Genomic DNA, 23,962 nt, shown 5'->3' with positions numbered 1-23,962 from the left:
GTGACCGAACATTACTGAACCTGAAAATTACTTGAATGATCACAATGTATGTAGAAATTCTTCTTTATGTTGATCAAATGTTTTACATTAAATGTTTTGCTGTGAAGGCTATTTTTGCAGCGGTGCTTTAAATAAATGCATAAAATATTTATTTTCTTATGTATGTCTTAGCTCTCAATTGTGTCATAATATCAACCGAGAAATAAATTTACTGCTTGTGAAAATCTAAACCATCTGAATACATTTTACCATCTACATTAATCAACTTGAAATGAAGATGAACAGGAACAGCAGGTTTGTCCTGGTTTGCAGACGAGGTATATATTTGTTTAAGGGCCGATGAAATGGGGTTCAGACACAAACACAGTTTAATCTGAAGATTCTGGAGGATGTGTGAATAGGTCTGTTACCATGAAAAAAAATTACTGTCTGATAAGTTGTTCCAAAGTTCTCAAAGGTCATTAAACTTTAAATTCTAATGAACATTTAACACTGGAGCTGGAAGACATTTTTAGTATCCAGAATAAATAAAACTAATGAATTTTGAAGTCTTTAAACAAAATTGCTTTTCAAAATAAGGTCTAATCGAGACCAAAGTACCAAACTGAAGACTTTTATTATCCAGTTTTTGGTANGGACCTGGGATCCAGAGGAAGAGAGAGCCAAACTTTTTCCAAAGTTAAACTTATTTTTAGAAATGTCTTCCTTTACAGTATCAATTTGAAAGTTTAACAAAACAATGAAAAATAGAGAAAATGAAAAAAGATGTTTGAAAATGCACCACTTTCATGTTGAAAATGGTTTGACAATAGCAAGTTTAGCTTTTCCAGCCGTTTGTAAGTGCATTTGGTTCGTCGGAAATGAATAAACAGGAAATTCTTTGCAGATATCAGAAGCAGTCTTATAGTTTATGAAGTTTTTCTATCTTCGCATTTCCAACATTGTCGAGCTCTTTCTAATTTGTGGCATTTACTGACAATTTTGTGCAGGAAACAAAATTCTGCAGGCAACTGTTTGGACACCTCAAAGGGGCTTCCACGTCATTCTTAATTCAGATATCTAAAATTGTAATTTTGACTAGTCATAATTGTGTTGAAGATATCTTAAATTGTAATTACGGTTATGTGTCCCGTCAAATGACAGATCCAGTGACGTCATTTGAAATATCTTGAAAGGAATTTTGACTAGTCAGAATGTAATCTAAGATATCTTGAATTATTATTCTTACTAGTCAGAATGTAAATACAGATATCTTAAATTACCATTCCGGAAAGTCAAAATGTAGTTTTGTATAGTCAAAATGTATTTTTAGATATCTGGAATGTAATTACGGATAGTCAGACGAAACCAAATTTATGTTAAAACGGCTTGCCATAAGCGGTAGAGCAGATGAACACGTGTCTGTTATGTACGCTGCATTCCAGGTTGAATTCTTCAAGCGATGCCTGAAAGTAGCAGCTTATACTTCAAAACGAGCCTTTATGTTAACATATGAGAAATTAATATATTATAATTACTTTCCCTCAATGGAATATATACTAGTCAGTCCCAGTCACCGTTTCACTCATGTGCTTTCTGGGTAAAAAAAAATTAAATATGATTTAAAGGCAGAAGCTTGGGGGCGGGGCTAGGTCCATCCAGGTGTTTACAGCTGAATGGTTGCCATGGAGATCAAAGGGTTTCTCAAACATGCATCAAAGAATCGAGGCAAAACTTCAGGTTTGTTTTAGATGATGGAAAAACATTATGACATGATTTATTGTTCATGATCCCTTTAAGCTCATGAGGTTCATGGATGAGGGAACCGGATCAGGATGGAGAGATGAACCGATATCATGAAGTTAAAAACAACTTTAAATAAAATCCCAAAGCACCAAAACAGAAAATATAACAGAAAATTCACAGATCACAAAAAATCCAAAACCCTGAGCATTAATGTTAGATATAAAAGGAAAATATAAAACCACTGAATAAAGTAACAGAAAAACACAGAACCAGTTTAAAGATTCCACTACATTCATGGAATAATAATGTAACCTTTGACCTATTGGTGATAAATTAGATTATAATGCAGGACTGTAACAATGTGTTTCTGCATTTTGATCTANCCGTTTCCCACCGAACTAACGTATTTGCTACTTCGGCACAGTGAGAAACGTCAGAGGATAAAAACACTAGACTCCGAGCAAAACTCAGATGTCCCAGCTTTTACTAGCATGTAAACGCATCATCTACACACAAATCTGGGAGCTTCACCGAGGCGTGAAATGAGTCTCAAAAATACTCGTGCACTCGTAACCGGATCTGTGTGTAAATGCAGTTTTGTGTGTGTGTGTGTACCAGGTGATTGGTGTGTACTTTTTCAACATGTATAGGAGAAGGTTTATTTTATTTTTAAGTTTTACAAATCCAGTATTACACACCCACAGATATTTTTACACACCCACAGATATTTTGAGACTATTTTTACTCCATAGCTCAATGGGCCTTGGTCCTCATGGGGGTGTTGGACCAGGTAGGTGTTGGTTCGTGATCAGAGATCCAGAGGGAGAGTGGAGGAGACTGCTGGGGTGGTTGAGTTGGAGGGCAACAGGTAGCAGCACAGTCTTGGAGGGAGAGGTAAGAAGCAGAACTAGAAACTTCAGAGAGCAAAACATGGAGCAGCTCAGAATACCATGAAAAGCAAACACTCAGGCACTGGAGGCTTGGTGGCAGCTCCCTTTAAACTCTGGCTGATGAAGTAATGATTTGCAGGAGCGTCTGATCACCATCTGGGAAACCTCCTTAGCTGAAGACCGGCTCCTGGCTCCCCCTGGTGGACAACTGGAAAAGGTGCATAAAACCCCCACAGAAAACCAAAACCCCTGATTCCCAGCAGGTTCTCCCACTGCATGTCAGCTGCCTGAGTGGCTTGTGCTCTTGATCTGCTCATCTGAGATTAGGCCATTTTACAATCAGTGGCTGGAAGTGGTGGTTTCTGATATGGGACACATGCATCTGCCTAGCGTGGCATTTTTAATTTGCTGAGAAAAAGAGATTTGTTGGAGGGAAAACCAGACAGGTATCAGGACCAGTGGTGGAGAAAGTACTCAAAAAATGCACCCTGCGCTACGTGACACAAAAAAATAAGTTTTACCTTCAAAATTGCTTCTCAAATTGATCTGAAAGATCCACATTCCCATAAAACACCTAGATATTAAATACTTAGAGCTGAAATAAATGCAATCAGTAAAGATCCGTCCAGAAGAATCGGACCGTTCCTGAATGTCATATCAATACAGACTTTGGTCACAACGTTGTTCCATATATGAACGCCTCAGTCAACACCTCCACACAATAATTCAGCGCATGATTGACAACTTTTTTTCATCGCAGATGCAACATGTGTCTCTGTACAGCTAGCTTTGCTAGCATCACGTCCACATATCTTACCTTTCTTTAAGCTTTCCTTCGAAGTGACGCTAAAAGTTGGACAAAGTCCCCACCGTCTGTGAAAGCGAAGCGCTGCTGGTTTTACATGTCGCCATATCTTATGATTTATGCAGCTATGATATTACTGACGATCAGACAGACATCTTCTGCCGCTCAGAGGAAACCACTGCGCATGTCTGGAGATCCGCGCGAGTAAAGGTGGAGGCGATGGGTGACAACAGACACTAAGTCACGTTATTGCTCGGATTTTACGGCGCCACCTTAAGACCCTGAACTTCAGCCATAGAGTTGGGGGGGTTCCGGTTTTCTGGTCGCCTTTTCCACTCTACTGGTATTTAGTGCATAAGTTCCTGCAGTCCCTGATCTCTGAAGACTAGGGTTGAGCTAGCTAGTTTCTGATAGCAGTCAGGTTCAGGTTGGTTGTTTTGTGTTGCACAGATTGTCAGCAATTTACTTTAAACTTTGAAACACTGTTGTGATTANCAGATCACAAAAAATCCAAAACCCTGAGCATTAATGTTAGACATAAAAGGAAAATATAAAACCACTGAATAAAGTAACAGAAAAACACAGAACCAGTTTAAAGATTCCACTACATTCATGGAATAATAATGTAACATGTGACCTATTGGTGATAAATTAGATTATAATGCAGGACTGTAACAATGTGTTTCTGCATTTTGATCTAGTAAGGTTTATAAGTTTAATAATGGTTGGAACTGGATCAAAACTCTCCAGGCAAAATGTATTTCCAGCTGTTTAGTTTGATTTAAAATGCCTCTTTTTCTTATTGGCTCCAAATTAATACTTATTGATCACATCTGTGTGAGTCTGTGGGAGGAAAATTCTAAATGTTATTAGTCAGTTAACTTCAGTTTATTTGGCAGCTTGGTGTTTTCTCTGTAAGTGCGGTTCTGGCAGGTCGTCAGTCTTTGGGTTTATTTTGTGGTTTTGTGAACTGAAGCGCTGATGGGTCTCTGGTTGGACAACCATCTGATGCGTCGCGCTAAGACTGCAGGTCAGTTAAAGAGTTAAATCTAGACAAAATGTTTGCCAAGAGTAGAAATGAAGTAAACATTGATGCTCCACCTGAACCTGGGAATCTCCTCCTCCCCCCATGGGCCACATGGGGAGGGTCTGCTTTCATGTCTCCTTTAGCATCATTTGTAAATGACAGAAAACAGGATTAGCTCTGCTGTTGCAGTGGCCATAGGAGCCTGTAGCCTGTATCTGTGTGGTTTAGCTTTGTGCGACACACGAGATGTGATCGTTTCTCCTGTAGGTCTGGTGCTGTGATGGTTTTGTTCTACCCTTTCATTATATCCTCATTCAATATATTATTAATAAACTCTTTTGCATTTCCATAAGCACCAAAATGTGAAACAAAATCCATCATATAACAGAAAACATAAAAATCAGGTTAAAACGAGGCGGGTAAAACCAGAATGCTGCCAGATTTCTACAAATTAAAAATATAGAAACAGTAACTCTAAAATCAACCTGCCATTCTCCTAAAGGTAAAGGAAACTCTGCCTTCCTCTAAATGTGACACAAAACAAGATAAAAACTGTAAATGTGGGTGATGAGATTCTGGGTCAACAGAGAAACTCGTCCTTTAACTCATGATGGTGAAAAGAACAAGAACAGAATATTTTCCTGGTTCCTGAACTCTAATATTAATATTATCACATCATTAACAACAGGCTCAGTGGAAACATCATGATTCAGAAACTGAAGATCAGAACCAGATCCAGTTCCTCTCTGGATCAGTAATCAGATCAATAACCTGATCAGACTAATTGATCGGCCATCAGAGGAGTTGATTCAATGGAGATGCTGGTTGTGGTGTCCTCTGGTTGGACCTGGACCTGGACCGTCCCTGCTGAGGAGACAGAGGACAGTTAGAGACACAGAGACACAGGCTGACCTTTGACCTCCAGATCAAACCGTTTCCTTCTCAGTAGTTTTTGTCAGGATCCTGGGTTCTTTCAGTTGGTTTTGTTCATTCCTGTGTTAGATCCGTTTCTTAGATCAGCAGATTCCTGCTTTACTTCGGTCCTTTCTCATTGTTTCTAGTTTATCATGTGTGTTTTTAGCCACTGAGGAGAAACGTGATTGATTGATAAATAACTCATTAACAGTGTTTTAAAATCTCTCCAGTCAAATTTCAGTTATAATTTTGCACAAGAGATTTTTTTGTTAATTAGTAAGTATTGTTAGTCTAACTGGGAAGCTAGTGTGGGAGTCTTTAGTTTTGGGGAAATGTTTTTTTCTCTGGTTTGGGGTTAGTTGTTTGCTTTAATCCCATCCGATGAGATGAAGTGTTGATTGTTGACTATGAAGTGTGGCTGGTCTGAACCGGTTCCCCTGCAGGCCTCAGCGTGTCTCTTCTTTGGGATTCATGTGCTCAGACACAGGAGTGTGAGATCATCCGGTTGGAGCAGGTGTCTCGGGGGCACAGCCATAGAGTTGGGGGGGTTCCGGTTTTCTGGTCGCCTTTTCCACTCTACTGGTATTTAGTGCATAAGTACCTGCAGTCCCTGATCTCTGAAGACTAGGGTTGAGCTGGCTAGTTTCTGATAGCAGTCAGGTTCAGGTTGGTTGTTTTGTGTTGCACAGATTGTCAGCAATTTACTTTAAACTTTGAAACACTGTTGTGATTAAGAATTTCGTCATGTCTGTTGGAGACTTTAATAAATCTCCATCAGCAGAATTTCTGGAGCTAATTGCAAAGCACTTGAATTAGTCCCTGAAGCGTACAGACAAAAGTTTAGGAACTGGAAAAAAGATGACAACTCTGTTTCTCATAATATTGCAGTGTACATTAATGAACAGAAGGTTAAAACAGAAGCTGCAGTGTTGGCTGATGATTTTGTCTTGACACATAAAGATACTGGTGGAGAGCAGGCAGATGGGAGGAGAGCTCCAAACTGGCATTCAACACATTCTGGAGGTTCTGTTTTCAGACCGCAGTGACATGATTTAGACTAAATTTGTAATTATTGTCACAGAAAAGGTCAATAGAAGAAAGACTGTGCTTTGCTGAAATCCAGAAGTAAAAATGGATCTCAGGTTAAACCAGCAGCGTTTCTGCATCAGTTTCTGTAAATGTTTCAAATAAACTGACTGAAGTGTCGTTTGGAGAAAAACCTGACTTGAGTTCTGATAAAACGTTTCTGATGGAAGGACAAGTTTCTTTGGTTGGGAGTGACGTTAAGGTGCCAGTTACCATCTTAAGAGATGCTGGTGCATAAGATTCGTTCATCCTGGTTTTACCTTTTCCAGATGAGTCTGACACTGGATTGTCTGTACCTGTGTTGGGTTTGGGCATGTCTGTGGTTGGTGTTACAGCACATAAACTCCTGCTCCATTCAGAGTCGTTTGAAGGAGAAGTAAGGATGTGTGTGAGACCTGCACTGTGGTTGGTGTTACAGTTTTACTGGGGAACAATGTGGCTGGAGGGAAAGTCTGGCCTGATCAACCAGGGTCTCCAGTTTGGTTCCAGTACCTCTGATCAGCAGTGGTGTCCTCTTCTTGTTTGTCTAATGTTCCTAATGTCACAGGATGACCTGGGTCAGGAGCAAAGATCTGACCCCACGTGCAGCATTTGTTTCAGTCTGCATTACCTGCTGAGGAGATGCAGAGCCGGGCTCATGGATACTTTGTTGAGAACAAGGTGTTGTTGAGGAAGTGGATGCCATGTGGTGACGATGCTGTTGGGGAGCCAGTTTATCAGGTTGTGGTGCCTTTGAAATGATCTGACTTGGTTTTGCAGGCGTCTCATGATGAATCTGGACACATGGGAGTTAGGAAAACCTACGACTGCATTTTGAGAAACTTCTTTTTGGCCGCAGCTGAAAAAAGATGTTGCTGCTCATATTAAACCTGTCAGCTGACTGGCAAACCCAATCAAATCATGAACTGGGCACCACTGCATCCTATTCCAACTATTGGTAAACGGTTTGATCACCTAATCATTGGTTGTGTGGTTCCTCTTCCTCTTTCACGTTCAGGTGCCAAACAGCTTTCGACTGTTATGTGCTGCTGCTACATCCACATATAAAATCCTATAAATCACTAAATTAAGACAAACACAATAATTGTGCTGAAATAATTGTTTTATGAATTTTTATAATATGTATTTTTTAAAACATACACCACTCCAAATGAAATCAACTAAATATGAGAAACATCCATTTCTCATCCTCACTGTGAACAATATGGGGTTTTCTCACCAAGAACAGATCCTGGACCCCCTGCAGAGACTTTATTTCCCTTTTGATTTGGGAGCAACAGGATCATTCAGAACGACCAGAAGATGTTCCAGAGCCGAGCTGGGTTTCACTCCTGGACCCGGTATCCCTACAGAACCCCGTCTCTGATTCCCATCTCTAAACCTGTAGGTTTTCCTCATTCAGATCTTTGAGAATGAAACGACTTTTGTCACAGAAATCAAACATTTTACAAAAGTTCTTTAGTTATGAACCAATACTAATGATCTACATTACTCCAAATCTACAATTTACTGAAGTAAAACCATTAATCTTCTTACATGTGTAAGAAATGCAGGAGCTACATGGAGCTAATTCACTCATCCTAATGAAACAGGGATGTGATCACCACATTTCAGTAATTAACACACTGCTGCTTTTTATATATAAAACTTTAATCAGAAGATTCAAATCAAACAAACACAGGAACAGCCAAACTCTAGAATAAGACATCAGATTTAGAATATTATACAAGATACATGAAACTGACTGGGTAAAAAAAGATGGAGGTGATTCAGTAGAAAACCTGAACTTTCCTCTCAAAAGAGCAGCAACACAAACAATAAAACGTTAATGATTGACAGCAGATCAGTCAGTCTGGAGAAATAAGGTACTTTGTTTTGATGATGTGGAACCAATTAGCTGTTGTCATAGCAACAGCTAATTGGTTCCTAGCAAACAGTAAAGATCTTCAGGCCAACATCAACAGTCTGTATTCAGGAACAACAATAATACTGAAACATTATGAACTGACTTAGAATCAGTTAGATAAACTTATTATCAGTTTATCTGTTTAGAAACTGATATTCTAAATCAGTTTTTTCTGAAGGTTCACCTGAAACAACCTGGGAGTTTTATGAGTTATTTTATGAACCGACTTTGCAGCAGATCAGCTCAGAAGAATAAAACATTTGGTTAAATGTGAGTCATGCAGGAAGCAGAGAGTAAGTGAAGGTAAACAGATTTACTGGATTATGAGCCATGTTTATAATATTTACAGTGGTGTTCAAAGATGTAGAAGATAATTGGAAATGAAACAGTAAAGGCACTGTTACACTGTGTGTAAAAACAAGAGTTCAGAAAAAACTGGTGTAAAAACATGAGTTCAGAAAAAACTGATGTAAAAACATGAGTTCAGAAAAAACTGATGTAAAAACACTGCTTTGGTTTGAATGAACATGAATGTAAAACAGAAAAGACCAAAAAGAAACAAAGAACTTCATGAGGCATTGATCCGATTGTTCTTCATATCAGACTCAGTATTTTAGACTCAGTCCATCTGGTACCAACACGTGATCAGGTCACTCAGTGCTGAGTGACCTGATCACGTCCAGAGGGAAAATACAGACGTTTAAAACAGTTTAAGGCTAAAACCCCAACCCTGAGTGACTTTATACAAAATTAACAAGTGGAACAGGGCTGAGCTGCTCTGCAGTTAAATAAGTTCAAACACAAATTCACATTAAAACATAACACACACTATAATACACCTATATCAATATAAGGTTTAAAAAACAGCATAAAAAACAAATAAAAACTGATAAAAATGTTTTGACCTTTGAACATGTTTCAAAGTGGCCAAACTGGGCAGGTCACTGGGAGCTGCTGCAGGAAAAGCACAGATTGTAAATTATTGTAAATGATTTAAAATGAATAACACCAAGGCCATGTTAGAAAGGTTCAGTAACTGGAACCAGAGATGGACTCCAGTACGTCTTTGGTTTGGTCTGTTAATGTCCAGATCAGTCATGATCAGGAAGGAACAAGAAATCTGAACCCTGACCTGTTCAACGCTTAACAACTGATAAAAATGAAAACAATCATTTAAAATGAAGTAAAGAAAAAAAACATGAACTTTATGATGAAACATTGAACAATGAATAAAAATACCTGATACGTTAAAATGAGATCAGCTTCATGCAGCACACCTTGATTTTCATTTTGAAAATTGATTGTCTGAGATTTAAATTAATTATACAAAAATGAATTACTACAATGAAAACTGAAGCTTTAAGCTTTACAGACGTAACTGACTTACAGGCTATCTTCATAATAATCTGGTCATCATCCATCATATCTTCTGATGATCAATTGTGCACAGATCTATAGATCAACTGGAGGATCTGATGTCTTCATCCTAAAGCAAGCTTGTTGTTTTCTATAGATTAGAAATAAAACACCAAGAACAACAACAAGAACAACTGAGATCAAACCAACTATTATTCCAACGGATCCATCTTGGTCACCAGCTTTCTTGTTTCCTCCATCTTCACCTCCTGCAGAACAAAACCAGATTATGATGAGAATATGATCCTCAGGTAGGTGATGCAGTTTAAGGTCATAATTATTAGCATCATCACCCCTCATGAAATGACACTAAACTCTTTATATTTTCATAGAAATGACCAGAAGCACTTCATACTGCTGTTGCTTCCAAAGGGCAAAGAGTCTCACCAACGTTTGACCAGTAATTTTTATTAATGTGCTGAATTGTAACAAGACAACTGAAACAGGACAAAGTGAAACTATTAGCCTTCTGATATTTAATGGTCAATATTGTGACCTGTAGGTCTCCACTGGTGTTATAGCTGGAGGCATTTTTTAGTTGGCTTCCACCGACTCCTCCCATTGGACATCCTCTGTGTCCTGGTTGGACGGTTCATCTCCTGCTCCTCCAATCACAGAAGAGCCTCTAATTAAATCCCTGCTCTGCTGTCAATGAAGCTGTGATTTGATCTGAGCAGTTTGCCTCTTTGTTTTGGTGTCTTGTGAACCTTAATTGTTCCTGCCTGGTTTCTCTGTAATCTAATTTAAGCTCTGATTGTTTTTCTTTTGAGCGCCTTGGTGGTTTCTCAATGAAGGGTCTAGATCAGCGTTTCTCAACCTTTATGGCCCAGCGCCCCCCCATCCATTATCCAGGTCCCTCACCGCCCCCATATCAGAAACTCAATTCTACTCTGCACTATTATTTTATTAATATTACTATCACTATTGTAGATGTTTTGATTTTTATGCTTGTTTCTGTATTTATCATCTAAAATAATTTCCTAGAGAACAAAAAAGCCATGGGAATAGAAATTATTTTCACAGGCGTCTATGAAAAATGCAATGAACATTCAGGTTAAAATCTGTAGGCCAACAGCAGCCAATCAGAGTGGAAAAATATTCCAATATAATATATAAAATACCTTTATATTCTTTTACCTTTTATAAAATAGAAACTTATCTGAAAACAGTGTCTGTTTATTCTTGCCATACAGCCTCTGTATTAATTATTGCTCTAAAGGTCTTGCCATACCAGTTTATTCCTCTGTATTTACTTTAGTTTCTTAGTTTATTCTTGCATTTTGTTCTTCATTCATTTCCATTTAGTTTCATTTGATTATTATTATCCTCTCCTGGTTTATTGCTATGTCCACTTTAGTTTGTCATCATAGTTTCACCTGATTTGACGCTCATATTAATTTTTCACTGTTCAGCGTCGGATTCTCTGTTTTTATGCCCCGACTCATATCTAGTTTGTTGCTCCGTTCTTTGTCTTGGTTCTCCTGTTTCAGAGTTTTGCACACCGTGCGCTTCATTTGTTTTATTTATTTTTACCCCCCTCTGGTGTGGAGCGGTTGTGAAGCGTATCGATGGGAAAAAGCAAATTCACATAAGCTTTTTAAAACAACTGAAAAAATCCTGAAATCTTCTGAAGATTGAAATTCAAAAGTGCTGTGATACTATCGTTTCATCATACCAAGCCAGTTACAGCGCCAATATTAACTCTATAAAATTAACGCTGTCTGTCATGGAATACCATGATAGCCTTCTACCATTATTTTTTTTAATAAAAAATGTTTTTTTTACCATTATTATTTAAATGGCTTCATTTTCCAGAGGGATACCCAGTGAGGGTATCATGATTTTAGTCATTACATGTTTATCAGATCGATTTTCTGTTGTCCTTCCATGAAAATGTGCAGCTTTCAGACGGACATTAAAACACTTTTCGATATAAGTTGCTGCTTTGACATCATCACTGCCGAAACATATGTACAAAAATCCTCAATAAAACATAAAATATTTGAAAATCAGACACCAGTCGAAGTGAATCACAGCAACGTCATCAGCCGGTGTAACACTGAACTGATGCGGTGAAGCTACTAGTAGCAGGAGCGGAGCTGCAAGCTACAAACACTGAATAGAAGAAGAAGAAGAAGAAGAAGAAGAAGAAGAAGAAGAAGAAGAAGAAGAAGAAGAAGAAGAAGAAGAAGAAGAAGAGCTGCCATTGATACAGTTGCAGCCAGGCATGATTTAATGTTACACAATACAGTTTTAGGAAGTTGCTCAAAGTCTAAACTGGTATTGTTCTGCATTTAAGGTGTAAAGTTTACCTTCGACCAAACGCCCCCACCCCAAAAAATTTCGAGAACTATCGCGTTATAACGTGACAGTGCTCAAATGTTTTTTTCCTGCGTGACAGCAATGTGCTTCCGTACAAAGGAATCCCAGCGCCCCCCTTTTGTAAAAATTTCCGGCAGCGCCCCCTGCTGTCCTCTGAACGCCCCCCGGGGGGCGGTACCGCCCACGTTGAGAACCGCTAAACTAGAACCTGACTGTTACACAGTTTAATATTGGCTGTGAACTCTCCTGGAGTATTTGTTTCTTTTTTTACCATCTAACCTGACAGTTCTGTTTGTGGGCCTGGTTTTGGTCAGCTTGTATTTTATAAATGTAAATTATACATATTATGGTTCCCTCCTTTTTTCTCCCCCTTCTTTCCCCTTTACCTTAAAGAATAAACCACTTATTTTTTAAACCTGGTTCATTGTTACTGCCCCCTCATTAAATCCTTCCAGCTCATCCAGCATAGACTGACTTTCTTAAAGTGACAGGGACCTGGGCTCTGTGAGGGCCACTCAGTGGCTGGAGCAGCAGAACAGCCCCACAGCATGATGCTTCCACCACCATGTTTAACATGGGACCTGTAGTTTTAGGGTCAAAGGTCTCTCCCTTTGCTCTCTGACTGCATCTCTGCACCCAAAGAGTTCAGGTTCACTCTCATCAGACCAAAGGACAGACTGCCAGAGAATCACCATGTTTCAAAGGTTCATGGCCAAACTTCAGTCATCCATTGATCTGCCATCGATTCAGTAATGGAGGTTTTTCTTGGACAGAGACCCTGAATCCAATGAACCCTCCTGATGAAAACCTTCTCCCTTTCTGATGTCCAGACCAATTTTTTTTTTTTTTTGGAATAATGAATTTGGTTCCTCTCATGCGTCACAGCAGTCCAGGTGTTCAGGTGCCACTGGCCCAGCTAACCAGAGCTGCTTATATAGGGTTAGATCCAGTGGTGGAGAAAGTACTCAAAAATGTACTTAAGTAAAAGTAAAAGTACCACATTAACATTTGTACTTAAGTACAGTAATGAAGTACTTGTACTTCGTTACTTCCCACCACTGGTTAGATCTATATACGACTGATTACTGGTTTGGTTGTAAAGTTCAATAACTGGTCAGATTTGTCTTGAATATAAAGAAACCAGGAGATTGTTTCAGTCAGGTTTTCAGCACATCAACAAATCTACTGGAAGTCTGGGAAGAGTTTGACTTTGTTCTTTTGGAAGCATGAACAGTTTCCATTTTGGTCATTTCCATGGAAATGGAAGATTTTTCATCAGTGAGGTGATAATAATTCCTGATTATAAGTATTTGAAGAAACTGCTGTCCCACATCATCAGTTTTCTACTCTGCTCAGCAGATCTTCAATGTTTAGTGGTGCTAAATCATTCAGTGATTTATAAATTACCAACAATGTTTTAGAGTCTCATCATCAACATCTGATCTGAGATCCAGAACCAGGAAACTTCTGGTTCTGATCCAGACAGACTCTCACCTGGAGGAAGAACATTCAGCTGGATGATGCTGATCAGTTTTTTATCAGGACTTCTTTCATTCTGGATTCGGCACCGATATGTTCCCGTATCGTTAGTCATCAGGTTCTTCAGAACCAGAGACACGTCTCTGTCCTTCATCTGTCGGTCCAGCAGATCCACCCGGTTCTGATAAGACGGGTTCTGGTTTCCTGGATTAATCTGACCGTCTCGGTACAGAACATATTCTGAGCCCAGATCAGTTCTGATCCACTCCACAGCAATAACAGCTGTACTGCCAGCAGCTCTACATGGCAGAGTGACGTTCTGTCCAGGTTCTGCTGTGATGTTTTTCTGATCTGCAGGAGAGAAATCAGCAGAGAGGTTAAAGGTCAAAGTGGAACTCTGTACTTCTACAGAAATATCACTGTTGGACCAGAGGATCTGTCCTGTTCAGCAGCCTCTCCACACATGAAGCCGTCATTGAACTGCAGAGCTCCTTCAAACCTTCCATCCTAAATGCACATAGCAGCTTTACAGCAGATCCTTCCTCCCAGCGGCTGATAGACTCTAAACCATCAGAGTCCATCAGCTGCTGGGAGCTCGCTTTGTCTTGGTTTGTTTTAGAAAATCAAGACAATTATTTACATCATTTCTGTTATTTTCACAGTTTTCTGATTCTTCTTGCCAGTTTTCTGCACAAACATACAGCAGTTAGTTCATTGTTTTAATTAGCTGCTCATTTCTTAGAACCTTAATATTCATAACTACACAGTTTATCTAATTATGTACATTTGATGTTTCTGTGCATTAATATTAATTTGTTTGTTCCAGATTTATGGTGCATAGAAGCTGAATGCTGCTTCTCCATGTTTGGTTCTGGTTCCGAATGCAGAGCAGAACCAGAACCTGAGAGGTCTGAAGGTTGATCCAGTAACAGCAGATCTACAATCCTGTTGTATTAAAGCATTACATACAGAACCTCACCTGGAGGAAGAACTTCCAGCTGGACGGTGCTGATCAGTTTTCTCTCATAACTTCCTTCATTCTGGACTCGACACTCATATCTTCCACCATCAGTAGTTGCTACGTCCTTCAGAACCAAAGACACGTCTCCATCCTTCATCTGTCTGTCCTGCAGATTGACCCGGTTCTTGTAAGATGGATGCTGGTTTCTAGGATCAAGTCGATTGTCTCTGTACAGAAGAACATATTCTGACCCCAGATCAGGTCTCCTCCATTCTACAGCGATGACAGGTTTGTTCTCAGCAGATCTACATGGCAGAATGACGTCTTGTCCAGGTTTAGCTGTGACCTTTGGTTCATCTGCAGGAGAGAAAACAGAGCAGGGAGGTTAAAGGTCAAAGTGGAACTGTGTACTTCTATCAGGTTAGGGTTCAGGATAACATTTTTATGTTGAGATAATGTGAAGAAAACTAAATCAGAATGAATATAAAGAAAAAATCCCACCGGTTACAGGACGAACCTCTACCTCCTCAGCCAGACAAAGAAGTTTATAAAACAGCCACAAAATACCTGCCTGCACTCACAGAGGGAAGCTGATAAGTGCGGAGGGCACGTGTTGTGACTTTTTCATATTTTGGGGTGTTACAACCACAAACTGCAGCTTTCTGTTCTTTTCAAACATTCAACAAAAAGTAAATTACACAACTCTTAAAGGGGCAGTGTTATGTAAAATCAATATTTTTAGTTTTATATCATGTTCTTGTAATGCTACAATGTGTTGTTTTGGTTCTTTCATCCCAACCAAGCCTGGCCACTGCCTTCCTGTGCAGCTCCACTCAAAGTCTCCCTTCCAGCTCAGTCTGGACTTCCTCACCTTAAATCTGATTCCCTCTGCACTGTAAAACATCTGGAGGTGGTTTAGCTAGAAAATCAAAGTCCGCCTGCTGCCTTGAAAATATTATTTAAATCAACAAGAAAATAGTTTTGGTTTTAACTCAGAAACTAAAGTTCATGAAGTTGATTTAACAACAAGAGACAAAATGTCTAAACATTGTTTTTAGGTTCATCTTGATTTGTGAGTTTAACTTAATGCTGCATTTTAAACCAAATTATTTCACAATATGGAAGAAAAACTGTCCTCACCTAGAAGGGATGCACTGATTTATCGGTGCCGATTCACTTAATTTTGGGAGATCGGCGATCGGCTGATTTTTACATATGAAGCTGATCTTACCTATCTTGGCAAGAATCAACCACTGTCCTCTTTTACTCTCCAGTCAGAGACGTTTGACTGACAGACCGGCCCACCAAGTCATGTCTGCACGGTTACAATTAACAGTGAGCCCATTGTTGCCAACTCAATAACTTTTGTTGCTGAGTCTGAAATGTTGCTGTAGTGAGCAACATTTCAGACAGAAAAAAAAAAGGTAACGGCCAAAATCGGAATTGGCAGGTTAAGCATTTTAAAAGATCAGCAATCGGCCAGAAAACTGCAATCGGTGCAGCCTTATCACCCAGTTAAAGAGTCACATTCATCTATGATTTTCACTCATAATATCAAGTTGAAATAATGACTTATTTTACTTTAGAATAATTTAAATTCTTCTTTCAAACTGCATGAAAAAAAATTCTGATCTGATAATGAATTTGATTAAACATCCCAATGAATTCAGCTCAGAAACATTCAGTGTTTTCAGGACTTTATCCTGAAGCTTTGAAAACTGGTGCATTAAAATGAACATTTGCCTGAATAAGAGTCAGATAAATGTAACTCATCCATCTCAGGATACAAATACATGCCGCTAAGCATTCTGGGAAATGGTTCCTCCTCTTGTCTTTTTCTTATCTCAGTTTTTTAGTGCTAACATAAGAACTACTTTATTCAACTCTTGGAGGTTTGACTAAATTAATAAAAGCTAACCCAACGTATGACTCTACGTTTATCTTTCACAAACTCACATTTAGGTTCAAAATCTAAAACTCGATAAATTTATTTGACTTAAAGAGCAGAAGACGGTAGACACAACTAAATGCAGCTCAAATGTTTTACGGTGTCCTCAGCTTCTTTTCCATCTCTGATTCATCAGACATCTGCAGACTCATCTGAGTATTTCTGTAGATGACAGAAGTCAGACTGCTGGAGGTCTGAAGTGAACAGACTGAGGAGGATGTTGTTAGTGTTAATATTGCAGAACCTTTTGATCAATATGAGATTTTAGATGCAGTTAAAAACTCAAGTTAATAAACACTAACAGGGTTTCTGCTCGGCTGCTGATTCGTCAGTGTTAGCGTAGCATCTAAATTAGCTCTGCCTGTTTACATGGAAGCTGATTTGGATCCAAACAGCTCAGAGACAGATGATCAACAGAGATCCTCTCCATGAACTCTACAGGGTGCAGATCAATGGAACAGTCACTTTTAGTCTCTCAGGGACTGGGATGGTGTTTCAACCTTCGCTATACCAGTACAAAGCCAATGGTTTGTGAATGATTTACTGACTCAGGCTCTGAAACCACCAGGTTCAGGTTTGATGGGGTTAATCTTTACCAAGGTGACTGTGACCTTTGCCCTCAGACAGGCAGAGGTCACAGCCACCTTGCTGTAAGTTTCCTCTTCCTGGCGGTTTCTCAGATTCTAGTTTAGACGTTTCTACAGCAGCTGCTGGGACGTTTCATGGATTCCTGAGAACAAACGTCTCAGTGAATGAAAGGAGGCAAACAGGAACACGTCACAGCAAACGGCTGTTTGAGGTTATTCATTATGGAGACACTGAACTGGTTCATCCAGGATGTTTAACTGACTGGTGGGCCTGGTCAGAGCTGGGCACGAAACAAAAGTCTCTCATTGCAGATCCCATGAGACAACTAACAGGGAGAACCCCTCACCTGGATGAATCAGCGTGGCCGGCTCTGAGCCGAAACCCACCTTCAACTTCAACACCTGCTCCGCCAAAGAACAGCAAACAAGCAGCTGGAACCAAAACGGCTCCACCGACCCCAAGGACAAAGCGACCAGCCCAAACCCCAAAACATTCAGACTCCGTGGGAATCACACTGAAAAACAGATTTTCTGCTCTCCAGCCTGAGCCTCTGAGTGAAAACCCACCTTCAAACATCAACAATGAGGCGAGACCAGCACATCCACCCCACAAAGCTCTGAAGGACAAAATGACCACCAGGAAAACGAAAGGTATGCAAAGAGAGCTTCTTGTTGGAGATGAGACAGTAAATGGAATCAGTCATGTTTGCAACCCCAAGAAAACCAGAGTGGTTTCTTTTCCTGGTGACACTGTTTCTGATTTACTCTCTCTAACCGCTGATCAGCCAAACATGGAGACTTTAGTTGTGCATGTTGGAGCCAACGATCTGGCAAAGCAAACATCTGAGATTCTGAAAAAGGACTTTAATATTCTTCTGGACACTTTGGGAAAATTTAAAACGAAGTTATTTCTCAGCGGTCCAATTCCATCGCCTCAATGGGGAGACGAAAAACACTCCAGGCTGGGCATGATAAACAAATGGCTGATTAAAACCTGCTCTGCCAGCTCAGTGACCTTCATCGATAACCTCTGGATCTACTGGCAGCGCTTTCACCTCTAGGAAGAGGAGGACGCAGTCTGAACAAACATGGGATAAGGCTGCTCACTGCAAACATTTTTCATTTTATCAACAAGAACAACAATGTGACCATCACTTCAGAGGAACAGGCTCAAGGATGTCTGACTAGGATGGAGGCCTCCGCTTATCAGGAGCAAAGTGTCCCAAAACAAAGTGCTGGGGACAGATTGACCGGTTCCCCTTCTCCTTCCCCCCTCCCTCTCTGCTCCTACACTCACTCACAAGAACAGAGTTTCCCAGGAAGTCAATCACTAAAGAGAGCCGGGCTGCACCTGAGCCGCCTGAAGATGCTGGTGGAGGATCCGGGTCAGAGAGGAGGACAGACTCCTCCTCCTCCCAGGAGGATAGAATGGATCAACAGGTTCTCCTCAGCACGACTCTCCTTAGCGTTAACATAGCAGACCTCACTTCATCTAAGCCACCTGCCTCTGACCTCCCAGAGGATCCAGCGCTCTGTGTTTCTGAGGTCTGAGACCAGGGTCCAGAAATTATCTTTACACCCGTCTTCCTCCAGAATGTGTCTGGCCCCCCGACATTTCATAGCAAAACATTACCTGTCCGGGTCACTACAAGGAAAATTACAAAAAACAGAAATACAAAGAGCAGCGGTCTTAATTCAAACCTCAGACTGAAGAACTTTCAGCCCCCAAGTCACTTAAACTGGCTCTTTTAAACACCAGATCTCTTTGTGCTAAAGCTCTATTAGTTAATGATTTCATCACCAAGCGTAATATTGATGTTTTATTCCTGACAGAAACATGGCTGAATGACAATAATGAAGCAATCGTACTAATTGAATCAGAGCCTCCTTCTATTTTTTAAGTGAAAATAGAAAACACAAAAGATCTTCTGGTTCTGGTTCTGCTCTGCATCCAGAACCAGAACCAAACGAGCAGAAGCAGCATTCAGTTTCCATGCACCACAGATTTGGAACAAACTTCCAGAAAACTGTAAAACAGCTGAAACACTGAGAGGCTTTAAATCTCAACTTAAAACCCACCTGGTTAGAGTTGCTTATGGCTAAATTAGGGTTAGAGTGGGTTTGATGTCTTTGATGTTTTTGATATTTTTAATGTTTTGTTTTTTTTAATGTAGAGAAGTTTTAAAGTTTTGAGTCCTTGTCAAATGACGGTTTGACTAAAGTCCTACAGAAGGAAAGGCTTTCTCACTGTTTCTTTTTCCTAAAATCTCTCTCATTGTTTATTCAATGTCACATGCTGTTTTTATTTTAATTATGTAAAGCACTTTGAAATGCCTTGCTGCTGAAATGTGTTATACAAATAAAATTTGATTGATTTATTGATTTGTATTCACAGTAAACCCAATGGCTGTGCTGGTCTTTTCTTTTCTGCTGGATGAAGCTGAACAGTCACATGGTTGTAGATCATCAGCAGTCAGACATCTTTTACTGATGGAATAGATCAGCTGGCACAGATAGAGAAGGACCTCGCTGCAGCAAACAGGAAGGGGCGGGACGGACCACTGTCAGCCTCAGACCTTATTTGGAAATGGGACCATTGCACTCCGGGAGTGAAGGGGGCGCTGTTTCCTGTATTATCCACGATCTACCGTTTTCTTTTGAAATCTGATATATTTTCACCTTTAGTTAGAAGTTTCACTCTCAGTAGGTATTTGAATTTCCCTCTTTTATTTACTTCAGCGCAGCTCACAGTTTTTAAAATTCTTTAGCTTTCGGTGTACTTCTAAATCTGCTCCTTAGTCGCATCTTTTCCGGCCTGCTACTGCCTCTAGTGGCGTGGGGGTGGTAACACAACTAATATAATTACATTACTACATCAAAATATCACAACGTCTTTATTATTTATTATTAATTTCTGCATTACTGGCACCGTAAAAGATAAATTCCCTCACAAACGAACATACCTTTTCATTTTCTTAAGTAGCTAATTAAATGACATAAGATCTGAAAGTGATTCCAGTTTCTCTCGATGCCCAACTTTTAAAAACTGTGGCTAATTTTAAATACCTCGGGTCATTCCTGGACAGTCAGCTCAACTTTGCTGAAAACACTGGTTATATTTTTAAGAAATGTTCTCAGAGACTCTATCTTTTAAGAAGACCTTCGGGGTTACTCAACTAGAGGTTGTGTGCAAGACAATGTCGAGTGTTTTAACTTTTCACCTCCTCGGCTGGTTTGGTCACATGATCTGCAGACTAGCAGACAAACTTTTAAGAATTATTTCAATGGCGGGCAAAATAGCAGGTAAATAGTGGTGAAACCAAAAACATCTCTGTCTCAACTGTTTGCTGAAAGAACAAGGAAGTCCCAGCAGCTGCTGTAGAAACGTCTAAACTAGAATCTGAGAAACCACCAGGAAGAGGAAACTTACAGCCAAGGTGGCTGTGACCTCTGCCTGTCTGAGGGCAAAGGTCACAGTCACCTTGGCAAAGATTAACCCCATCAAACCTGAACCTGGTGGTTTCACAGCCTGAGTCATTAAATCATGTAGATTTGAACAGCAGTTTCTACTCAATTATTTCAATTTCAATTTTAGCAGAGAGCATCCATCCTCAGTTTTTATCAGTTTGACCCTCTGAACTCATGAAGGTGTTACTGTGTTCCTCTGGCAATAATAACATCTATTAGATGTCATTTATTGACAGTGCAGGAATTATTCTTAACCAAACTAATGATAATATTTACTTAAAGTGTTTTACTTGATGCACAAATTGTTGATATTGTGATTCTATGAATGTGTTTTATTTTATCGTTTTAGAGTTAAAGGAAAATTTCCACCTTGATAGATTAAATAGTTTCATCTTATTTTTTCCTGTACATATGACTCTACCAACAAAAAGTCTCTCAGAATAACATATGGCACCATAAAAGCAAAAATGTGAATTTTTCCTTGTATCTGTCTAAGAATACAGATAACAACCAAATGTGTTATTCTGCTGGGAACCTAATTCATTTGTTAGTTACTGACTTTTGCTCAGTTAAGTTTCTCATGTATACATTGTAAATGGTATTTTACAATTTCTTTTGTTCCTCCTATAACTGATACATAATATATAGATATTATTTATAATGTATAAAGGTCTCATCTATGTCATTTTAATTAGCTCTGATGTTGTTTTGTTAGAGAATATTTTTTTTACGGCTCCAATAATGCCAGAACTAATATTAAATAATAAAGACTTAATGGTACAGTATTCTGATTAGTAATGTAATTATATTAACTGTGTTACCACCCCCACACCACTAGAGGCAGTAGCAGGCCGGAAAAGATGCGACTAAGGAGCAGATTTAGAAGTACACAGAAAGCTAAAGAATTTGCTAAAAACTGTGAGCTGTGCTGAAGTAAATAAAAGAGGGAAATTCAAATACAAACTGAGAGTGAAAATCCTTCCTAAAGATGAAGATATATCACAGATTTCAAAAGAAAATAAAAACAGTAGGAGTCTCAAACTCAGTTTACCCGGGGGGCCGCTGGAGGCAGGGACTGGGTGAAGCTGGGCCGCATTAAGGATTCCACCAAAAACATTTAAAAAATATCCTCAAATGTCATCAACATTTAAATATTTATCCAATACATGAACTGCAGGTTTTGGTTTTGACAAAGACATGATGAGGGTGTGACAAAATTTTGTTTATTCCACTTGGCGTCGCTCTTGTTCTACGTTTCATAGAAATCTTTAGCCAGCTAGCAACGTATGGAAAACGTCTCGACGCGTGACGTCATTTCCGCTTCTGCGGCGTGTGGCTGCCATCGGCGGCAGTTATACGGTTTGGTTTAACTTCATGATTTTAAGGTGGTGTAGACAAAGTGATGTAAAATATTTTATGTTTATTATAAGCTGTGCAAAGGTTACCGGAGTGGAACCAACGTTTAATTTGTTGTTTCATTTAGGCACATATTTTTAGTTACACGCCACACTCTGTAGAGGGCAGCATGCTTTATTATTTCTTAATTGATGGAGAGATTTGGTGAGGCACTGAGGCTCCTGCAGCTGGATTGACAGAAGAGGCTACAGGAGTTTCTGTATTAACCCTTTCAGGTTGAAGCGGCCAATCAGGTACGCATTTTTGTATTTTAGTTTTGTTTGTAAATAGAATGTTTATTTTAAGAATTTGTCAAGTTTGTTAGCCACGTGTTTTTAAAGATGACGTAATGAGTCTGTTTTTTGTAAGTCAAGTCACTTTATTGTAAATGTTTTGCTGTAGTAGCTGTCTATTCTTATGTGAACGTGTTTCTTTCTGTAAAAATGTATTTTATGTTTTAAAACAGTTCTCACGAATAGTTATTAAATGCCAGTAACTATCGAAGAACGCCTTGTGCCCGTTTTCTGCCTGGAGGGAGTTATATGGCGGATGACGAGCAGCCATTCTCCTTTCTCTGCGTTTGATCGTGGCATTAATGGTAGAAAGTACCGGAATGGCGACTGCAGGGAAGGGAAACTGGTACCGGACTGGTCCATCATCCGCCGCACTATTGTTACAAGCATAGTGTGCATGAAGTCAGTGTAGCTTAGCCGAGTACCGAATGTCAGCCATGACGAGGAACGGCGGCCGGGACTTCCTTCAGAGGTCTGCTCACCCTGTGGGCCGCACTAATGTTATACTTTCATATCACGGTGGGGCCAATAAACATCGTCCTGCGGGCCTCAATTGGCCCGCGGGCCGCGAGAATGAGACCTCTGGTGGATAATATAGGAAATAGCGCCCCCTTCACTTCCGGAGTGCAATGGTCCCATTTCCAAATAAGGTATGAGACTAACAGTGGTCCGTCCCGCCCCTTTCTGTTTGCTGCAGCAAGGTGGATTTGCATAGATCACCCGGCATAGCTCAGCTGGAATAGATAAACAGTTGGTGGAGAGCTCTGTGGAAACAGGAAGTGAGGACGCCTCCCTGTGAACAAGCTGATCCGCTTTACGTCACCCGTCTACTAGAACAGGTTTTAGTACTTCAGATGATCTGGACCTTTAAATTTAATCTGTGGCAACATCAATATTTCATTTAAGTCGCATTTATAGCAGTGTTCTGTAAACGGTTTGTTAATTTAGCAGCATTTTAACCAGGCATCCACACAGCCACCTATCCTTTACAAACATCTGCGTTACACATGGATTTCAGCCAGTTGGTCTCGATACCAGTTGGTCTGTAACACCGGATCAGAACCAGAGTGTTTTGAATGAATCAGTCAGGTTCTGGACCCCAGTCCGGTGTGGATCTGCTTCAGGTCCATAAACCTCTGATGAGGATCTACTGACTGATAAACTGATCTGGATCTGTCTGCTTGTTTCATTGAACCGAGCTGCGGTCCACAGCGTCTCCAAGCTTTAATTAAAGTTATAAACTTATAATTACAGTTGGTGAAAACACGTTTATTTTGTTTAAAGTTTGGATCAACCCGATATTTTACCAGAAGCTCCGCCTCCCATCTACCAGGAAGTCAGAGCTCAGATAACGGCTTAAAGTCACAACCAGTTTAACCTCGATGTTTATAAAAAATAATAAATAGCTGAATTAGTGATCATCTTGCGTTATTATTGTTAAAAGTGTTTCGCTGCACTATGTGCGTCCAACTGTTAGCTAACTATGAAAGTCATCGCTGATCATCCGGGAGTTTCCTGCTCATCTTCTGACTCTGGATTAACAGTTTCTGAGAATCGTTAGTTAGAATGAAGGCGGATTAAAACTCACCTTCAGCAGAAACAGAGCTGATACACAGAGTCCAGCAGAGCAACGGGATCATTAAACAAACCATTTCTATAATCTGTGTTAGCCGAAATGCTACTCTGGAAAGAAATGCGGAAGTCACGTGGGTCATGGGGCTGCAGATGCTGCTGGGACT

General features: G+C 39.8%; 1 protein-coding gene across 2 annotated transcripts; it reads right to left on the bottom strand.

Annotated features, from left to right (window-relative positions):
• Positions 1-5,354: 5,354 nt before the first annotated feature.
• LOC103132101 (CXADR-like membrane protein) lies at positions 5,355-23,962 on the bottom strand. 2 transcript variants are annotated; one of them, XR_001660852.1, is made up of 5 exons: positions 23,812-23,962; positions 14,551-14,889; positions 13,587-13,922; positions 9,288-9,979; positions 5,355-5,366 (listed from the first exon to the last, which is right to left on the bottom strand). XR_001660852.1 is itself a non-coding variant. In XM_007543848.2 (4 exons), the coding sequence occupies exons 1-4, from the start codon at positions 23,936-23,938 to the stop codon at positions 9,807-9,809; spliced, it is 975 nt and encodes a 324-aa protein (XP_007543910.2). In that variant the 5' UTR covers positions 23,939-23,962; the 3' UTR covers positions 8,107-9,806. The 2 variants fall into 2 exon arrangements, 1 of the variants encoding a protein (XP_007543910.2); XM_007543848.2 differs by lacking the exon at positions 5,355-5,366 and having other exon boundaries at positions 8,107-9,979.

This window comes from Poecilia formosa, unplaced genomic scaffold (assembly GCF_000485575.1).
Source record: "Poecilia formosa unplaced genomic scaffold, Poecilia_formosa-5.1.2 Scaffold925, whole genome shotgun sequence".
Lineage (NCBI taxonomy): Eukaryota > Metazoa > Chordata > Actinopteri > Cyprinodontiformes > Poeciliidae > Poecilia > Poecilia formosa.
The sequence above is the reverse complement of the archived record's forward strand: the minus strand, read 5'-3'. Positions and strand labels throughout refer to the sequence as shown.